The sequence below is a fragment of the Oncorhynchus mykiss genome, chromosome 16 (genome assembly GCF_057628025.1).
Source record: "Oncorhynchus mykiss isolate SJ-2025 chromosome 16, ASM5762802v1, whole genome shotgun sequence".
Classification (NCBI taxonomy): domain Eukaryota; kingdom Metazoa; phylum Chordata; class Actinopteri; order Salmoniformes; family Salmonidae; genus Oncorhynchus; species Oncorhynchus mykiss.
This window is the reverse complement of record NC_143037.1, coordinates 55,072,571-55,091,018: the sequence shown is the minus strand read 5'-3', so window position 1 is coordinate 55,091,018 and position 18,448 is coordinate 55,072,571. Positions and strand designations below refer to the sequence as shown.

Below are 18,448 nucleotides of genomic sequence, written 5' to 3'. Positions count from 1 at the left end.
TTTGTCACATATCCCCATTTGAAAAATTCCAATGACATTGAATAATTTGAATTTGGTTCCTCTTTTTTTTTTATCAGGGATGAGCGCAGGCCGCAATATGAGTTTACAGCTGAACGGCCATTCTTTGACAATAGTGTACGAACACCTGGAGGAACCTTCACAGAAGATCCCCGTCGCAAGTTACCTGACAGAGGCCGCGAGTTCTACACAGAATGGGACTCATACCAGGGGGATTTCTATGACCCGCGTTACTTTGATGATCCGCGTGAGTACAGAGATTACAGAGACCCCTATGAGCAGGACATCCGCAAATACAGTTACTTGCAGAGGGAACGTGAGCGTGAGCGCTTTGAAACAGACCGTGAACGTGACCATGGGCGGAGAACAATGGAACACAGCCAGAGCCCTTCTCACCCTCATCGCCCTGCCAGTCCTACAGCGTCCCACTCCCTCTCTGAGCGTCTACCAAATGACTCTGATCGCCGCATTTGCTGTAGATCCTCAGAGCGAAGTGCCAGCTGCAGTTCACTCTCACCTCCAAGATTTGACAAGGCACGACCCGATCGGTATAATAAGAGTGATAAGACAGAAAAGGATAGACCATTTGAAACTGAACATGGTACTGGGGGTGATAAGGAAAAGTGGTCTGGGCGCAAGGAGAAGGGTGAGAAACAGAAGCTGAGAAAGCTTAAATTGCAATCTCCCAGCGTTCCATCGCCTGAGACAGTGCCTAAACTGGAAAGAGAAGTTAGTCCAGATGCAGTCCTTCGAAGCAAAGTCAGCAAGTTTCCCCTTAAGGAAAAAGAAGGCTCAGGCAAAGGACGGCTAGACCTACCACCTTGTGTGGTGCAGCTAACACGTGTGAAGGAGAAGGAAGTGAACTTGCTTGGTCATGCTGTCCTAGAAAAACAAAGAGTTAGAGGTGGGAATGACAGTATCCGGCTTGCATCACCTTCAAGGGATCAGAAAAGTCCTCCCTTCCGCATAGATCAGCAAAAAGGAGATATAGTCAAGCATGGGAAGGTGCCAAAAGACAACCACCTTGAAGTTGTTGACAAGGATGGTAAAATGAAAGCCAAAAAACATATGAAAGCTGACCCTAGGTATGATGGTTCTAACTCTGTGGATGTTGACCGTCTAGCTGCACGAAAGAGGCGTTTTGAAGACTCCATGGGGAAGACCGATCAACTGAAGAGGGAGAGTCCGGAAGAGGGCAGTAGACTGGGACTTAGGAAGACACCTGACAGTGCTATGGCAAAGGAGAATGAGGGTGAAAAGAGCCTATTGCGCAAAGTGGTGCATAAGATGGAGCATTGCAAGGCTAAATCTGAGAGACTTGTTACTGTTTGCAGTCCTAAAGATGAAAAAGAGTCTGAAATAGTCTCCATGGGAATGGGGCTTGGACTCAGTTTGGAACTTCAGTCACGACTTGGAGAACCAACAGAAGAGGCAACAGATCCATTAGACCCAACCTGTCTGAAAATTCAGTTTTGGGGATCAAGTCTCACGAAAATCTCTGATGGGAGTCTTGACCAGGACGCATTCACGCAACTGCCGCAACAAGACAATGGCGAGCAGGGTGTAGGACTATACAAAAGTAGAGGGGAGACTGAAGAACGACTTGAGTCTGACCTTGACCACTCTCAGACCTGCAGAAAACAAATGGAACAGAGCCGACAAGAGCCTGACAAATCACATAAATCAGAAAGCCCACAAGACGGCGACACAGAGGACTTTGAACAGTGCAGTCTGGTGCATGAGGTAGGAAAAACACCTCAAGATGTTACAGACGATTATCCATCTAGCAAACGTAAGAAATCCGAGAGTTTTGACTTCGACTTGCTAAGTGGTAAGAGAGACCGCAACTACAGGTCTTCCTGTGAATTAAATGAAGACCTTGACCTGAGTGTCATATCTTTATCTGGCTCTGGTCCCTTTCCTTCAAATGAAGAAGAGTGTGCTTCCCGGTTAGCACAATCAGTTACCAATAAAAAGACTAAAGACTCTCCAAAAGAAGAGGACAAAGTCTACTCGCATGTAGATTCATTGAAATACAGCTTGGACATGACACCTAATCGTTTCCGTTCCCCTATCACAGAATTTCCTAAGCTTAAAACAGCATTGCTTGGGTGTAACGAGCAGTTACTTCAACGATGGGAGAGTAGAATCAAATCTGACTGCCTCCGAATGGACATGACCTTCCCCAGTAGCATTGTGAAACAAGAAAGCATTTGCAAACGTCTTGTGTGTGAACTAGAGCCTGGAGAAGTATCGTCAGATTCAGATGATGATGGTGGGAACAAAAACCACTCCCCTAAGCCCAACACCTCACTGTCCTCTATCCTTGGGGAACGTGAAGAAAGGTTGACAGGCCTCAAGCTCTCATGCTCCCTGGAGAAGAACAAGTTCTATTCTTTTGCATTAGACAAGACTATCACTCCAGACACACAAGCACTTCTTGAGCGAGCCAAGTCATTGTCCTCCGCAAGGGAGGATAATTGGTCTTTTCTTGACAGAGACTCTCGCTTTGCCAGTCTTCGCGGTGGCTCAGACAAAGAAAAGGTAGAGTCTGTACCACGACCTATCCCGTCTTGGTACATGAAAAAGAAGAAGATTCGTACTGACTCTGAAGGTAAACTGGATGACAATAAGAAAGACCCCAAAGCAGAGGATCTGGAACGGCAGGAGCTGTTTGCATCTCGTTTTCTTCATAGTTCAATCTTTGAGCAAGATTCACGGCGTCTACAACATCTTGAGCGCAAAGATCCTGAGTTGGGAGTTGGCAGACATCCTGCCAAACAAGATGCTGTCAAAGGACAACCTGGGCCATGGGGAGGGGACCTTCAAGAGCCCATAGTTCTTTTTCATAGCCGCTTTCTGGAGCTTCAACAACAGAAGGAGACATCATGGGGCCACTTTCCACAAGAAATTGAAAGTGTTGATGAGAGTGAACAAGACGCGTCTCCCAAGGTTTTAGAGTTCATGCAGAAGGCCGATATTAAATCAGTCAGCCCTGCTCTCATCTTGCCAATTTCACAGTTTCTTTCTTCACCGAGAGAGATTTCTCCACAGCAGGAGAAAGAGGTTGTTTTAACTACTTCATCCTCTGAACAGACTCTTTCACTGATTGAAGAGGAAAAAGTAGAACATAATCTTGAAGTGTTCCCACCCCAATCTCCTTTAGTAGAGATCCAACCCCCTGCCTCAATTTTAATCACACCCTTATCACCTTTCCTTTCAGATGCTGAGGTTAAAGTTGAACCTAAAGAGGTATTATGTGAACCCAGAGTTACAACTGAAGGCAATCTTACAGTGGATCATACATCTTTCCTTGATAATAAGCCTCCCACTCCTGGTGCCTCATTAAGTAGTTTTGAGGCAAATGCTGCTGAATTCACCTGTTCTGCTTCCCCCAAGGTTGACGAGAATATAGAAATGGTAAAGATAGAGACCCAACCAGAGAAACCATATTCTAAGGACTTTGACAAACCTCAGAAATCTGACGATTCCCAAGAGGTTCACATACCAGTCTCAGAGGCTGGAATCAAACCAGCAAAGCCAATTCACAAACAACCCAAGAGTAAAAGAGCTAAGCCAAATGTATCAGTAACACAAATCCTGGAGCCCCCCAAAACTGCTGTCTCTGAGAAACCAGTAACTCGAAAGAGTGAGCGAATTGACAGAGAGAAGCTGAAAAGGTCTTCATCTCCACGAGGAGAAGTATTAAAGGCATCATCAGAACCTAAAACCATAGCCAAGTCACCAGTTAATGTCCCTGACTCTGAGAATGAATCAATCCTAATCCACGGAAGAAGCAGACGACGAAATGTACGGTCAGTTTATGCCACACAGTCTGAAGGGGATGCCCAGCCACCATGTAAAGAGGTGGTGGAGTCCTCCTGCTCCACCCGTAAGTGTGGTGTCGACAAGGATATAGTGCTGCAGCAGGATGCATTGAACACATCTACCTACACAAGGCGAGGTCGCCCACCCAAGTCACGCAGGCGAGGGGAAGATGTGTCACCAGTGAAAGGGGACTCGCAGAAATCATCAGAGGAAGACAGTGACATGAAAGAGCCTGCGAACACTGGACAGGGTTCCAGAATGTCTGAGGGGTGGTGTTCACCCCGTATGCAGAAAGTGCAGACAGCTCAAGTGTCTTCACTTACTGGGGCTTCAATTGGTAGGAAAGCAAGTAGAGTAGACAAACAATCCAAGAGGGAAACATCATCAGGAGAGAAGTCAGTTGATAGTACAACTACTGAAGAGCCTGAGCCCAAAATAAAAGATGAGTCCGAAGAAGCAGGGAAATTATTAGAGGAAGCAATGCAATGCTTGCCAACACAGAAAGACGAAGGAGACAAAGTGCTAACTGATCAAATTGAGAAAAAGTATTCTGAAGGGGACATTGAGAGGATAGAATCTACCCATGTGGAGAAAAGACAATCTGAAAAGAGTGGGAAAGTAAATGCACCAAGGTTTACACGAAATGCCAAATTGGTGACAGAGGATAAATCGCATGGCTTGAGAAACCTTGAGATTCGTGTAAGCGTAGATGATGTGAAAGGGTTGCTTTGCTCTGAGGAGGATGAGGCTGTATCTTTTGAGACCACTGCTAAAAATGTCAAACCAGGAGTACCAGATAAAGAAGAAGCAAGGACTCAGTGTTATCTGAAAGCTGCTGCAGAGTTCAGCCCAGAGGAAAAGGAAGATGTTCTGTTAGACCCTGAACAAACGGTAGACCCAGCAGCCGCTATTTTGGCACGTCAGATGGAACTGGAACGGGCAGTGGAGAATATTGCCAAACTTACAGTTGTGCAACCTCTTCAACCCTATAAGGAACCACCTGCAGAGCCACCTACCCTGCTGCCCCCTGTCACTGTAGAACCAGAGAATGAAATGGAGGGGGAGAAGTCAGCTATTCCTGCCAGTGAAACCGAACTAGCTGCTGCTATTGATTCCATTACTGCTGAAGACATATCTACTGATACAGATGGTTTCACAGCTCCTTCCACTTATACTGCAATTGTTCCTACCCCAGAGCCTCTGGTCCTACCCTCTGCCAATGATGTCTTGGAACCAGAAACACACATGGCTATCAGCAACATTATTGACCCAGACCCAGAGATGGGAGTTTTGATTCCCAGTGCCAAACCCCTGATGACCGATGCTAAAGCCTCTGAATCAACAGTCTCTGGGGCCTCTGCCGAAGATGAGTCTCTTCCATCAGAAACACATGCAAAAAAAGGGAAAGCAGTCAGACCTAAGACTCCAAAGAGGTCCAGAGGACGAAAGGCTGTCAACCGGAAGGGAGAGACTGCTGAAGAGGTATCAGAAGCTGAGACCTCCCCCTTCAAGCTACCAGAGTCCATTCCTGAAGAAATTGAAGTCATCAACTCTAAGGCAGCTACTGCTACAGCCACTGTTGTCACCTCAGCTGCTACCTGCAAATGTGATATCACATGCACCATGACTGTGAACACTCCCAAGGAGGCAGAACAACCTGCTGTGGAACAACCCGTACCTGAAGAATCAGCCTTTCACTCTGGCACCAAGAGACTTCCTCATTTCAAAAAGTTTCAAATATCCGCAGTAGCCCCTGCTCTCTCTCCATCCCCTGCTCTCACACCTTCTCCAACCCAATTGAATGTCCCTCCACCCTGTCAAGGCAAGATGCCTGTTTCACCAGACTGGCTTCACAGATCTGAAGAAAGTATAATACATGCTACTCCTGCAACTCTAGTTTCTGTATTGACTCCCTCTGCACCAGCAGTAACAGCGCTTGGAAGCCAGTCGGCAAATCCACTTATGCCTCCTGATACTAAGGCATCGGATATTGACCCTAGCTCCAGCACTCTCAGAAAGATCCTCATGGATCCCAAATATGTGTCAGCATCAAACAGCAATGCCATTCCTACTACAGTGCTAACCACAACGCTGGCAGATCCTCGCATGTCAGAGAATGAAAACTCATCTGACACAATGGCTGCTAGGCACATGCATCCTGAAGACAGACCCTTGCCTTTCACTCTTCAAAAACCATCCCCGCTCACCGAGACCCAGCAGAACTTTGGAGAGAAGATGGTGCATTCAGTCATTTCTTCCCCTACTACCTCTGTCATCAGCCGGATTCCAATGCCCTTTGACACTGAGGAAGCACCTCGAATCTCCCTAAGTAACCGTAATGCTGGCCTATCTCTAACCAAACAGAAATCCAGATCAAGTATGAACGAAAACAACTGTTACCATGGAGTGGATGTGGTAGAGGATGTAAACTGCAGAGGACGGTCTGTAGTTGAGAGCACACCCTACAACACAGGCTCCAGTCGTGGCCTCAGGGTAAATACATCAGAGGGTGTGGTAGTACTAAGTTACTCAGGGCAAAAAACAGAGGGACCTCAACGGATCAGCGCCAAAATTAGCCAGATCCCACCGGCCAGTGCAGTCGACATAGAGTTTCAGCAGTCTGTGTCTAAATCTCAGATTAAGCAAGAACCATTTGCCCCATCCCAGCTTTGCACCCCCAAGGGACCCCTGACACCCACAGGGTACGGACAACCAGGGGTACTCTTAACTTGCCATACATACAATTCTCAGCCTGTCATCTCCACCATTAAGCAGGAGAGTCCTGGTTCTGAAAAGTCAGAGTCGTCATATCACACTGGACCCCAGGGTAGCGCAGTAAAGATGTTTCAACAACCAGTCACTAGTCCTCAAATATTGATGTACAATCGGGCTGTGATGCAGCAGCATGTAAAGAAAGAGCCTGGAGCAGAATCCAAACCAATGATGGTGGATATGGCAAAGTCACACCAGACATCCAACCTCAGCCCAATCATGAATCCACATTACCCATCTTTGACTGGAAACCGCATGAGTCCTAGTCCCAGTACCCCTTCTGATCGGTCAGTCCCACACCTCAAGCAAGAGCCTCATTCCCCTCGAGCAACGGGCCACTCACCTTTACCCTTTGCGAAAGTTTGCTCTCCCAGAAACTCAATGTCCCCCCATGCCAGCTCTATGGTTTTGCATCCTGGCATGCCTGAGATGTCTCCATATGTTGCCAGTATGCACCATCCCCACCCAGAGCAGTCTGTTATAATGACCCCGGTGTCACACAGCGTCACCCAGTCAGTGTCTATATGTCACCTCTTGCACAGCGATGTCAGGATGAATACCCCACAGCTCTCTGGAATGAGTCATGGAAGACGGGCAAATTCCCTGCCATCTCCCCGCACTGGACCTCCTCAGCACGCCAACACCATCAGAGAAATGGTGCTGCAGTCACATGCAGGCCCCACTCGGGGAGCCTCAGACAGCTGTGCCGAAGAGAACATGAAGCACTACCACCAGGGGCTGTGCAGACCCTCTGCACCCCAGCTCCAGTCAGATGCGATGATGATGCAGGCAGAGCAGCACAGAGGGCTGCATCATGCAGGCCTACGTCTGGACCAGTACAGCATGGCCTCCCGAGACATCAGAGACATGCGCGACATACGGGACATGCGCATCCTGATGCACCATCAGCTAGGAGAGCACACCATTGCAGAGGGACGTCGGTCACAAACTCCTGAGGCAGGAGCAACCGCAATCACCAACCTCTCTGCTGCCTCTAAGAGTCCAAAAGGAATGACGCAGATGCGGAAGGAGATTCCTAAAACATTGGAGGCAAAGATGTCTCACCCACCTCATACTGAGAGCAGCAGGATCATGGGGGTCCATCCATCTGTCCCTGTTATGGTGTCTCCTCATCATCCTCAAGGTGTTCAGATGATTCATCCAGGTGGCACTGGCTCCTTCCCAGTGTACCGGGATATGCAGGGCTTCCACTCCCAGTTTTCCAGTCACTCTTCGATGGGATTGAACTTGGCTCCCCGCGGCATCACACCTTCCCAGGTCAGAGAACTATGCATTCATGTTTACATTTAGTTCATTCGTTTATCAGATGTTTAGTGTTTTTGCCAGTGTTTTCAGTTGGGATTGACTTTGACAATTATTTTAGCGTTTCTCTCCTACAGTACATTTACTTCTATGTAGATAGCACTGAAGTCTTATTTACTTCTTCAGGATGGTGATCTCAGCCACAGGGGCAAGCCATCTCAGTCACTCTCTGCTGGGTCACTTGGTGGAGGAAGTGAAACCAAATTGGACAACTCCCACCTCCGTCACACAGCCTCCATGGACTTATCCCACATGCCCCGGATGCAGAGGGACACCATTTCGCCCTCTTATACTTCTCCCATGGCTCTCTCCCACAAGCAAGAGCTAGCTCTGCAGAAGGGCCCACCACCAGTCTTCATGCCGAGCCCTCCAGTAGCACCCCTCGCAAGTTCCTCACAGTGGCACCCTGAGAGTAAACTGGGGCACTCAGGATACCGGTCCGTCGATATGGTGCAGCTTTTAATGGTAAGGAGGCTGATCATGGGAATTAAAACAATCCTGAAGACTTTCAGTCATCATTAGTAAGGATAGATTAGAATTAGAAATCAGTTTAGATAATATTGCTTATACTTAAAATGTCACATATTTCTCTGATCTGTCTTTGCTCCACTTTTGTTTGTGCAGAAATACCCCATAGTATGGCAAGGCCTGCTGGCACTGAAGAATGACTCGGCTGCTGTGCAGCTCCACTTTGTCTCTGGCAACAACGTTCTGGCCCACCGTTCACTGCCGCCATTGGAGGGAGGGGCCCCGCTCCGCATCGCACAGAGGATGAGGTTGGAAGCGTCCCAGCTTGAGGGCGTGGCTCGCAGGATGATGGTGAGTTGCTAGTTGTCTCTCATTGAAATTATGCGTTTTAGCACGGTTCTTGTAGAATGTTTTCAAACTAAGACACTCTTTGGTAATGTTTTCTTTGTAGGCAACTAGTTATCATTACAACTGTGAATGTAAACATGCTTAATATTTCAGTAACATTTCAGGTGAAAGCACAACCGATTTGATGATTATTGTTTATAGGTGGAGAGTGACTACTGCCTCCTGCTAGCTCTGCCATGTGGACGGGATCAGGAGGACGTTCTCAGTCAGACCCTTCTCCTGAAAGGAGGCTTCATCACCTACCTACAGCAAAAACAGGCAGCTGGGATCATCAATGTCCCCAACCCCGGCTCCAATCAGGTATGTGGTGCGTTCTGACTGTTAAGCCATATCAGCATCCATTTCAAATGGACCTGTAATGATGGCCCTTCTGTATTCAAGTAAATATTAGGTGGAGATGGGAGTATGGTACTGAACTGATTTCAAACAATGAGGTTGGAAACCCATCTGACACGTGTCTGGTCTCTTCCTTCCCCAGCCGGCATACGTGGTGCAGATCTTTCCGCCATGTGATTTCTCTGAGAGCCACCTGTCGCGGCTCGCCCCCGACCTTCTCAACAGTATCTCCAGCATCTCCCCTCACATCATGATTGTCATTGCCTCCGTGTAATACCTCCAATAGAAAAACTCCATTCTCTAGAACCCAACAGAATCAAGCCAACACCAGCCTTTTTGGACTTTCATCCAGGTTAGAAAACTGGAAATGCCTCAGTTTGGATGGGTTTGACCTCTTTTTTTGTTGTTTTTAAAACATGCACTCACTCTTACTTCTCTTCACCAAGTCCTTAAGTCATCCTTCCACCTCTGATTCCACAACTCCCTGCCTTTACGGAGAGCATACGGAAGGGTGGATTGGGGGTTTTCATGATCAATTCTATGATCATACATTTCACTTTTGCAATCGTTGGAAGTAAACCGGATTGCGTCTTGATTTTGAAAGCATTCGAGGAGACGAAGGAACGAAAAGAGAAAGACTGCTAAGGGATGTTTTTACTCTCATTGAAATAATGATTGTCATTTTATTTACATCTTTTGGGAATTTTCTTAGAAAACAGATCAAATCAGTCATTGCATTATGTTGAGAAAAAAAACATGATCTTTGTACCGATTAGAGAATAAAATGCTACCAATTAAAATAGACATGCACCAGTGACCAGCTTTACTTGTGCAAGAGAAAAATAGAAAAAGGAATAATGTCTGCTTCATCAATTTTTTGTACTGCTTTTACTCTTCTACCATCGGCCAACTTGATTTCCTTCTACTTCATTTCCAGAGTCAACTCTATCCTCAGAGGTTACTATTTGAGTTGTACAGTTTGCACTTAATGCCTCAACAGGCGACCTATATATATATATATATATATATATATATATATATATAATTTGTTTATTTTTGTTTGTCTTATATACAAGTCAAGGTGTCATAGACAATTGCAAAACTGTAAATATTATAAATATTTAAAGACTAAAAATATGTAAGGAGGCCAAGTGGATTATATGACAACTCATCACTATCAACCTTTTGGGGGTGGCAACTGGCAAGGACCCCTACAAAACTCCTAGGAGTGACATTTACAAGCTTTTGTTATTAGAATTGATTCTGTGCCAAAATCTCTTTTTCAATGAACCCCCAGAACCTATTTTCATACTTGACTTTGTAGTTGTCACTCAGATCTACTGTACCAGCCTCTGTTTGTACTTTGTTTTTTTTAATATATTTTCTTCATCAGCCCAACCTGTTACAGCATACAGACTACTACTCCATTGTGAAATCCTGTCCTCATTTCCATGGAGTGCCATAAACTGTTCTATTTGATGATGGTGAACATAGTCCTTCTGTCTCTCTCCTTGTGTCCTCCACTGCCCTCTACCATTCCTCTGAAAATACTCCTGGATACCAATATGTGCTCCCAAAGTCAAAAAGCAAATTACTCAATGACAGCTGTAGCATGCATAACTTGAATAAGTAAAGGGTAAATAGAATCCGTAAGGCAACGAATGTGACTAAAACTTTAAACAATGCTGGGAATGGATGTGTAAACGGTCTCTCTTTCCTTTCCCTGAACTAGTGTCTCCCTGAGCCAATTTTGTAAATACTCATGTTCTCAATATGTGCTCTTGTGTACTTTCCCTTATTACTGTCTCCGTTCAGGGTCCTCATGTTTTGTGTGACAAAACAAAGCAGTCCGAAAGACGAAGCTAGTTGTGAACCGATACAGGAAGTAAACCCTGATTCTCAGTTTTTGTGGTGTAAATATTTCTATGACTGCAGGCTGAATACTTTCATGGTGATGTTGAAAGCACTTATAATTTTTGTATACAAATTACAAGAAAATACCCCAAAAACAAAATTATTTATCTTAAACTGTCTTTTGATCAATCTTATTTCATAATTTTCAGTGTATTTTGCTGTTCCTCCATGAGGACATTTTTAAACTGTAAAATAAATGGTTGTTTAACATCTACAGATCATTAAATGGTCAGTCACTCTTGATTTGTGTTTGCTTGCTTTTGCCTGTTGTCTTGGTATGCCTTGTTCCACTGCAGATACATTACTGTATGATATATTACCAACAGTATCTAGTTGTTACTCCGATTATGCAGAACATTGTTTTCAGGTTACTACTTGTTGTGAAAATATGCAGCGTCTTCAAGTTACTACTTGTTGTGAAATATGTTGCAGTTCACCTTAAAAGTCACAAGATGTCAGCATAGGATAATACCCACTGGGCACAGACATCAGTTCAATGTTTAGTTTTGATTTCCATTTTGCTGAGTTATCAACTAATGTGAATTAAACATGTAATCACCCTGTCATTGGATTTAGGTTTAACATTGGGTGAAAAGACAACTCCTTTACGTTGATGACTTTTGCAAATCCAATCAGTTTTCCAAATTAATTTAATGTCATTACACTGTTTTGTTTAAATTTCTGTTTGTACTTCTATAGTGCCTGTAGCCTAAAGCTTACAAATCAAATCAAATGTATTTGTCACATACACATGGTTAGCAGATGTTAATGCGAGTGTAGCGAAATGCTTGTGCTTCTAATTCCGACAATGCAGTAATAACCAACGAGTAATCTAACCTAACAATTCCAAAACTACTACCTTCTACACACAAGTGTAAAGGGATAAAGAATATGTACATAACAATATATGAATGAGTGATGGTACAGAACGACATAGGCAAGATGCAGTAGATGGTATCGAGTACAGTATATACATATGAGATGAGTAATGTAGGGTATGTAAACAAAGTGGCATAGTTTAAAGTGGCTAGTGATACATGTATTACATAAAGATGCAGTAGATGATATAGGGTACAGTATATACATATACATATGAGATGAGTAATGTAGGATATGTAAACATATTAAGTAGCATTGTTTAGAGTGGCTAGTGATATATTTTACATCAATTTCCATCAATTCCCATTATTAAAGTGGCTGGAGTTGAGTCAGTGTGTTGGCAGCAGCCTCTCAATGTTAGTGGTGGCTGTTTAACAGTCTGATGGCTACCATGCTCATTTTATGTTTATTTTTGAGTTAGAGTCCTCTAACTGCACTATTAGTTGACAATCCTAGTTTATGTAGACATGGCTATCATAAATGAGTTTTGGAAAAAATACCACTAATTCGTAAACATAGCAACTGCAATGAAAAATCCACAGTACAGCTGTGTGTACATGCATAGGAGAGAGCGAAGAGAAGTTGATTTCTCCAGACATTTATCTGATAGTATGTGCCCATATTTTGCATTTATGTGAAGCAGTCTGAAGATAAGTGACTATGGAGAAGTATGTCTAAAACTGGGATCGGCACAAGGGAAGGGCAATTAAAGTTGCACTTTTGTACTTATCCTCCCCGAGGCTATAGGGCTCTATAGCTTAAAAATGTTAAGACTAATGCCTGAACATTAGGGTGTCCTGCTGCTCCTGTTACATTCAAAAGCACACCGAAGAATCCTCAGAGGGATGCCGATTGGGAGTTATTGGTGAGGAATGTTTGGCGGACAGGCCTGTGTGGACTCTCATCACATTTGGAGGTACTGAAAAGGCTAAAATGAATGTCCTCAAACGGGGACTGCCTGCAGCGAAGAGACCCCAAGTACCCCAACTGTACATTATGGTTTTATAACCCTCAATTTCAGCCATCAAAGGATGTTCTAGAGTTCCAAAATGGTGGCTTCTTCCTGAAATGTCAACTGTGGTTTTCGCTTATTTAAACACTCGTCCCACATGCTTAATGCAATAATATAGAATTTTTCATAACAGTATTTTATATCAGAGAGAAAACAGCTACAAAGAGAAGTTGTGAAAATAAAGGTTTTAAAACTGAGAGGCCACTGGATATCTGAGGGAGGGAAAGAGGATCATGCTGGAACTCATCAAAGACACATCACGCCTCTCCTCTCCTTCTCTTTTCATTACAGGAGGAAGAAGGGAGTGTGACCATGGAAAAGAGGGCAAGCGATTTATAGTGCCTCGACAGGCTAAGACAAGGAATGTTAATTGAGACCCAGCATGAGAAGAAGCAGAGATGGTGGAACACAGTGTGAAGAGAGAACACAGAGAGCAAAGGGGAAACTCAAGATGCTGTTCCTCTCCTCACTTTGTCCCCCCCTCCTACCCTGCCCTCTGAAATTACAGACCTAGCCTATGACAAAGGAGATGGGGAAGCAGCAGCAGGAAGAGTACGAAGGAAAAAAGTTATGCATCCTTCATGCTTGCTCAACCACCTCCATCTTTCTGTAATTTTAGTCTGTCTTTTGAAGTCTTAGCCCACAACATTACATTCCAAAGGCCACATTGAGCTATTAAAAGAAGATGCAAAGAACTTTGAAAATACTGATTTTGGCTTTTTCTGACAATGATAAGTGCTTGTTTTCATGTTTTGGGTTTTAGGCTTTTTGCTGACATTCCATGCAGACGTTGCTCTGAATGTATTATCCACAGACACATTTCAACACATGATAAACACAACTAGATGGGAAGCATTACAATTATGTAATGCATTTTTTAAATTCTTTCTTCTGGGTCTTAGAGATACCCTAAAGTTACATAATGTAGGGGTAAACACACTTCATCTATGTCAATGTGGAGCATCAACCTGGGTGGATCCTCAAAAGGTTCTACAGCTGCACCATCGAGAACATCCTGACGGGTTGCAACACTGCCTGTTATGACAACTACTCGGCCTCCGATCGTAAGGCACTACAGAGCGTACGGCCCAGTACATCAGTGGGGCCAAGCTTTCTGCCATCCAGGACCTCTATACCAGGCGGTGTCAGAGGAAGACCCTAACATTTGTCAAGACTTCAGCCACCCCAGTCATAGACTGTTCTCTCTGCTACCGCACGGCAAGCGGTACCGGAGCACCAAGTCTAAGTCCAAGAGGCTTCTAAACAGCTTCTACCCCCAAGCCATAAGACTCCTGAACATCTAATCAAATGGCTACCCAGACTATTTGCATTGCCCCCCCCCCCCCCCTCCTTTTTACGCTGCGGCTACTCTCTGTTATTATCTATGCATAGTCACTTTAATAACTCTACCTACATGCACACATCACCTCAATTACCTCGACTAACCGGTACCTCCGCACTTCAACTCTGCACCAGTACCCCCTGTATATTGCCTCACTATTGTTATTTTACTGCTGCTCTTTAAAGAAAATTGAGGTATTTCTCTTAAAACTTCATTGTTGGTTAAGTGCTTGTAAGTAAGCATTTCACTGTAAGGTCTACCTACACCTGTTGTCTGTGACAAATTACATTTGATTTGGATCTGGATGCAACAGCAAAATCATAAAGACCTCTTGAAGACTCTTACATGTTCTGTTTATAATGTTGCAGATTTTGTCACATTGGCATTGGAATTGTCTGAACAATAACCTTCGCTGAACCATTCGGAAGAGGTCTAGAGTGGGGGCAGCAGTTGTGCCCTGGAGAGCATTGTGACTCCAAATGATGAATGAGAGGATGTTCACTATTCAGTAAGCTCTTCATTTGGGAGATTAGACCAAAGAGGCCTGTGTTTTACATATCTGGTTGGTGGATACTCTGGGTTGGGAGATTTTAGCGGCATGTCTCGCCTCTCCCTTAACTGTGTGTGGGAGGACTTGATAATAGGGTGGTGTGGAGAGTTCCAGGTCCTTGTCAAAAACAGACTCATTTGGTGGAGCAGTTATATGGAATTGTTTTAAGGTCTTACCAATGATCATTTTGCTGTTTGATTTAGAATTTTAAAACCCCTTGAAGTATCGAAAACAAATGTGAAAAAATTATTTGTTGAAATGCATTGAATAACAGATTCACTACACGGAACAACAGATAGTCCCCCAAAAATCAAATTGAAGTTTTTTTCTGAAGTGTCTGTCCTATATTTGAGAGATATAATAAAGATCAGATTTTTATTTTTGTAATCTTTATTTAACTAGGCAAGTCAGTTAAGAACAAATTCTTATTTACAATGACGGCCTACAAAAGCCAAACCCAGACGACGCTTGGCAAATTGTGCGCTGCCCTATGGGACTCCCAATCACAGCCAGTTGTGATACAGCCTGGATTCAAACAATAGTGTCTGTAGTGACTTCTCTAGCACTGAGATGCAGTGCCTTAGACCACTGCGCCACTCGGGAGCCCAAACATTAATTTTTTTGGACATGTATTTAACCAATTTAATCCATTTTAGAATTAAGACTAACGTAACAAAATGTGTAAAAAGTCAAGGGGTCTAAATACTTTCCGAATGCACTATACTTACATACATTTTTTCAACTGGTACCGGGGGACCTTCAGATGAGTCTTGTGAGGCCTGTGGGCGTCCTAGAGCAAAACAACCCACGTGTACGTGTTTGTGATAGTCTCACCTTTACACAGAGGGGTAATATTAGGCGAAACCGTATTGACTCTACAGACGATTTTGTGAGCAGACCGATTTTCAGGATGTCTCATGGTCTGACAAACACTGCACTAGCTCTGTCACCTTTCAGATGCATCCAATGCAAAAAAACAGATACCGCATGTCTATCTTAAATGTAGGAATTTTTATGGGGATTATTTTATTATGCTCTTTAGATGTCCCCGGAGTCATGAACATCGACCTTAGGGGGCTAATCCAAAAGCCTAGAAAAGAACACAGACAATGTGGAAAGAGACAGATGAGAGGCTGCTTGTGGTAGCAGAAAAATAACAGAAGCAGGAAGTACAAGGGAGCAAAGGTCATGTGTATACATATTTATTCAGTAACACACAAAATGTACAAAATCACACAGCCCAATAGGCCTACTGCTAATACTGCATTTGGTCTCTGACTCAGTCTTTCTAAATCCTGATTTTGGCCGATTTTTCTCAGTAGAACATGGCTATACCTCCATACACTCTTCTATGTACAGTCTAGTACCTCCCAGTCCTCTTTTGTCCCTATTACCTGGTTATAAGAGAAAGGTGTCAGCCCACCCAAGGTGCATACTACATGTATGACCCATCCCACACACTTCACAATAAGTGAGCTCACGTCCGGAGGCCTTGTTGTCAGAAAGGTCAATGTTGTCATGCTAACACGATAGAACCAGTGAAAGACTGAGGATCCACCTTTTCCAGCCTCCAGTATTTATTTTTCTTTGTATTTTATTTCACCTTTATTTAACCAGGTAGGATAGTTGAGAACAATTTCTAATTTACAACTGCGACCTGGCAAAGATAAAGCAAAGCAGTGCAACACAAACAACACAGAGTTACACATGGAATAACAAACATACAGTCAATAATTTTTATTTATTTATTTATTTATTTTACCTTTATTTAACCAGGTAGGCAAGTTGAGAACAAGTTCTCATTTACAATTGCGACCTGGCCAATACAATAGAAAAAGTATATATACAGTGTGTGCAAATGAGGTAGGATAATGAAGGTAAGGCAATAAATAGGTCATAATGGCGAAATAATTACAATATAGCAATTAAACACTGGAGTGATAGATGTGCAGAAGTTGAGTTTACAAGTAGAGATATTGGGGTGCAAAGGAGCAAAAATAAATAAAATAGATAACAGTATGGGGATGAGGTAGTTGGGATGGGCTATTTACAGATAGGCTATGTACAGGTGCAGTGATCTGTGAGTTGCTCTGACAGCTGGTGCTTAAAGCTAGTGAGGGAGTCTCCAGCTTCAGTGATTTTTGCAGTCATTGGCAGCAGAGAACTGGAAGGAAAGACGGCCGAAGGAGGAATTGGCTTTGGGGGTACCTAGTGAGATATACCTGCTGGAGTGCGTGCTACGGGTGGGTGCTGCTATGGTGACCAGTGAGCTGAGATAAGGCGGGGCTTTACCAAGCAAAGACTTATAGATGACCTGGAGCCAGTGGGTTTGGTGACGAGTATGAAGCTAGGGCCAGCCAACGAGAGCATACATGTCGCAGTGGTGGGTAGTATATGGGGCTTTGGTGACAAAATGGATGGCAGTGATAGACTGTGATAGACTGCATCCAATTTGCTGAGTAGAGTGTTGGAGACTATTTTGTTAATGACATCGCCGAAGTCGAGGATCGGTAGGATAGTCAGTTTTACGAGGGTACGTTTGGCAGCATGAGTGAAGGATGTTTTGTTACGAAATAGGAAGCTGATTCTAGATTTAATGTTGGATTGGAGATGCTTAATGTGAGTCTGGAAGGAGAGTTTACAGTCTAACCAGACACCTAGGTATTTGTAATTGTCCACATATTCTAAGTCAGAACCGTCCAGAGTAGTGATGCTGGACAGGTGGGCAGGTGTGGGCAGCAATTGGTTGAAGAGCATGCAATTAGTTTGACTTGCATTTAAGAGCAGTTGGAGGCCACGGAAGGAGAGTTGTATGGCATTGAAGCTCATCTGGAGGTTAGTTAACACAGTGTCCAAAGAAGGGCCAGAAGTATACAGAATGGTGTTGTCTGCGTAGAGGTGGGTCAGAGAATCACCAGCAGCAAGAGCGACATCAATGATGTATACAGAGAAAAGAGTCGGCCCGAGAATTGAACCCTGTGGGACCCCTATAGAGACTTCCAGAAGTCCGGACAACAGGCCCCCCGATTTGACACACTGAACTCTATCTGAGAAGTAGTTGGTGAACCAGGCGAGGCAATCATTTGAGAAACCAAGGCTGTTGAGTCTGCCGATAAGAATGCGGTGATTGACAGAGTCGAAAGCCTTGGCCAGGTCGATGAAGACAGCTGCACAGTACAGTCTTTTATCGATGGCGGTTATGATATCATTTAGGACCTTGAGCGTGGCTGACGTGCACCCATGAACAGCTCGGAAACCGGATTGCACAGCGAAGAAGGTACTGTGGGATTTGAAATGGTCGGTGATCTGTTTGTTAACTTGGCTTTCGAAGACCTTAGAAAGGCAGGGTAGGATAGATATAGATCTGTAGCAGTTGGGTCTAGAGTGTCTCCTCCTTTGAAGAGGGGAATGACCGCGGCAGCTTTCCAATCTTTGGGGATCTCAGACGATACAAAAGAGAGGTTGAACAGGCTAGTAATAGGGTTTGCAACAATTTCGGCGGATCATTTTAGAAAGAGAGGGTCCAGATTGTCTAGCCTGGCTGATTTGAAGGGGTCCAGATTTTGCTATAGGGGTCCAGATTATGCTGCAGTAGTTT

At 44.2% G+C, this 18,448-nt stretch overlaps 1 protein-coding gene across 8 annotated transcripts in view; it reads left to right on the top strand.

Annotated features, from left to right (window-relative positions):
- spen (spen family transcriptional repressor) overlaps positions 1–11,288 on the top strand; it is a 49,379-nt gene extending 38,091 nt beyond the window's left edge. For all 8 annotated transcript variants that reach the window (XM_021566385.3, XM_090203326.1, XM_021566386.3 and 5 more), the window contains exons 11-15: positions 78–7,896; positions 8,068–8,406; positions 8,566–8,760; positions 8,959–9,117; positions 9,296–11,288. In XM_021566385.3, coding sequence (XP_021422060.2) covers positions 78–7,896; positions 8,068–8,406; positions 8,566–8,760; positions 8,959–9,117; positions 9,296–9,427 — 8,644 coding nt within the window. In that variant the 3' untranslated portion in view covers positions 9,428–11,288. The remainder of the gene's footprint in view (positions 1–77; positions 7,897–8,067; positions 8,407–8,565; positions 8,761–8,958; positions 9,118–9,295) is intronic.
- The last annotated feature ends 7,160 nt before the right edge of the window (positions 11,289–18,448 follow it).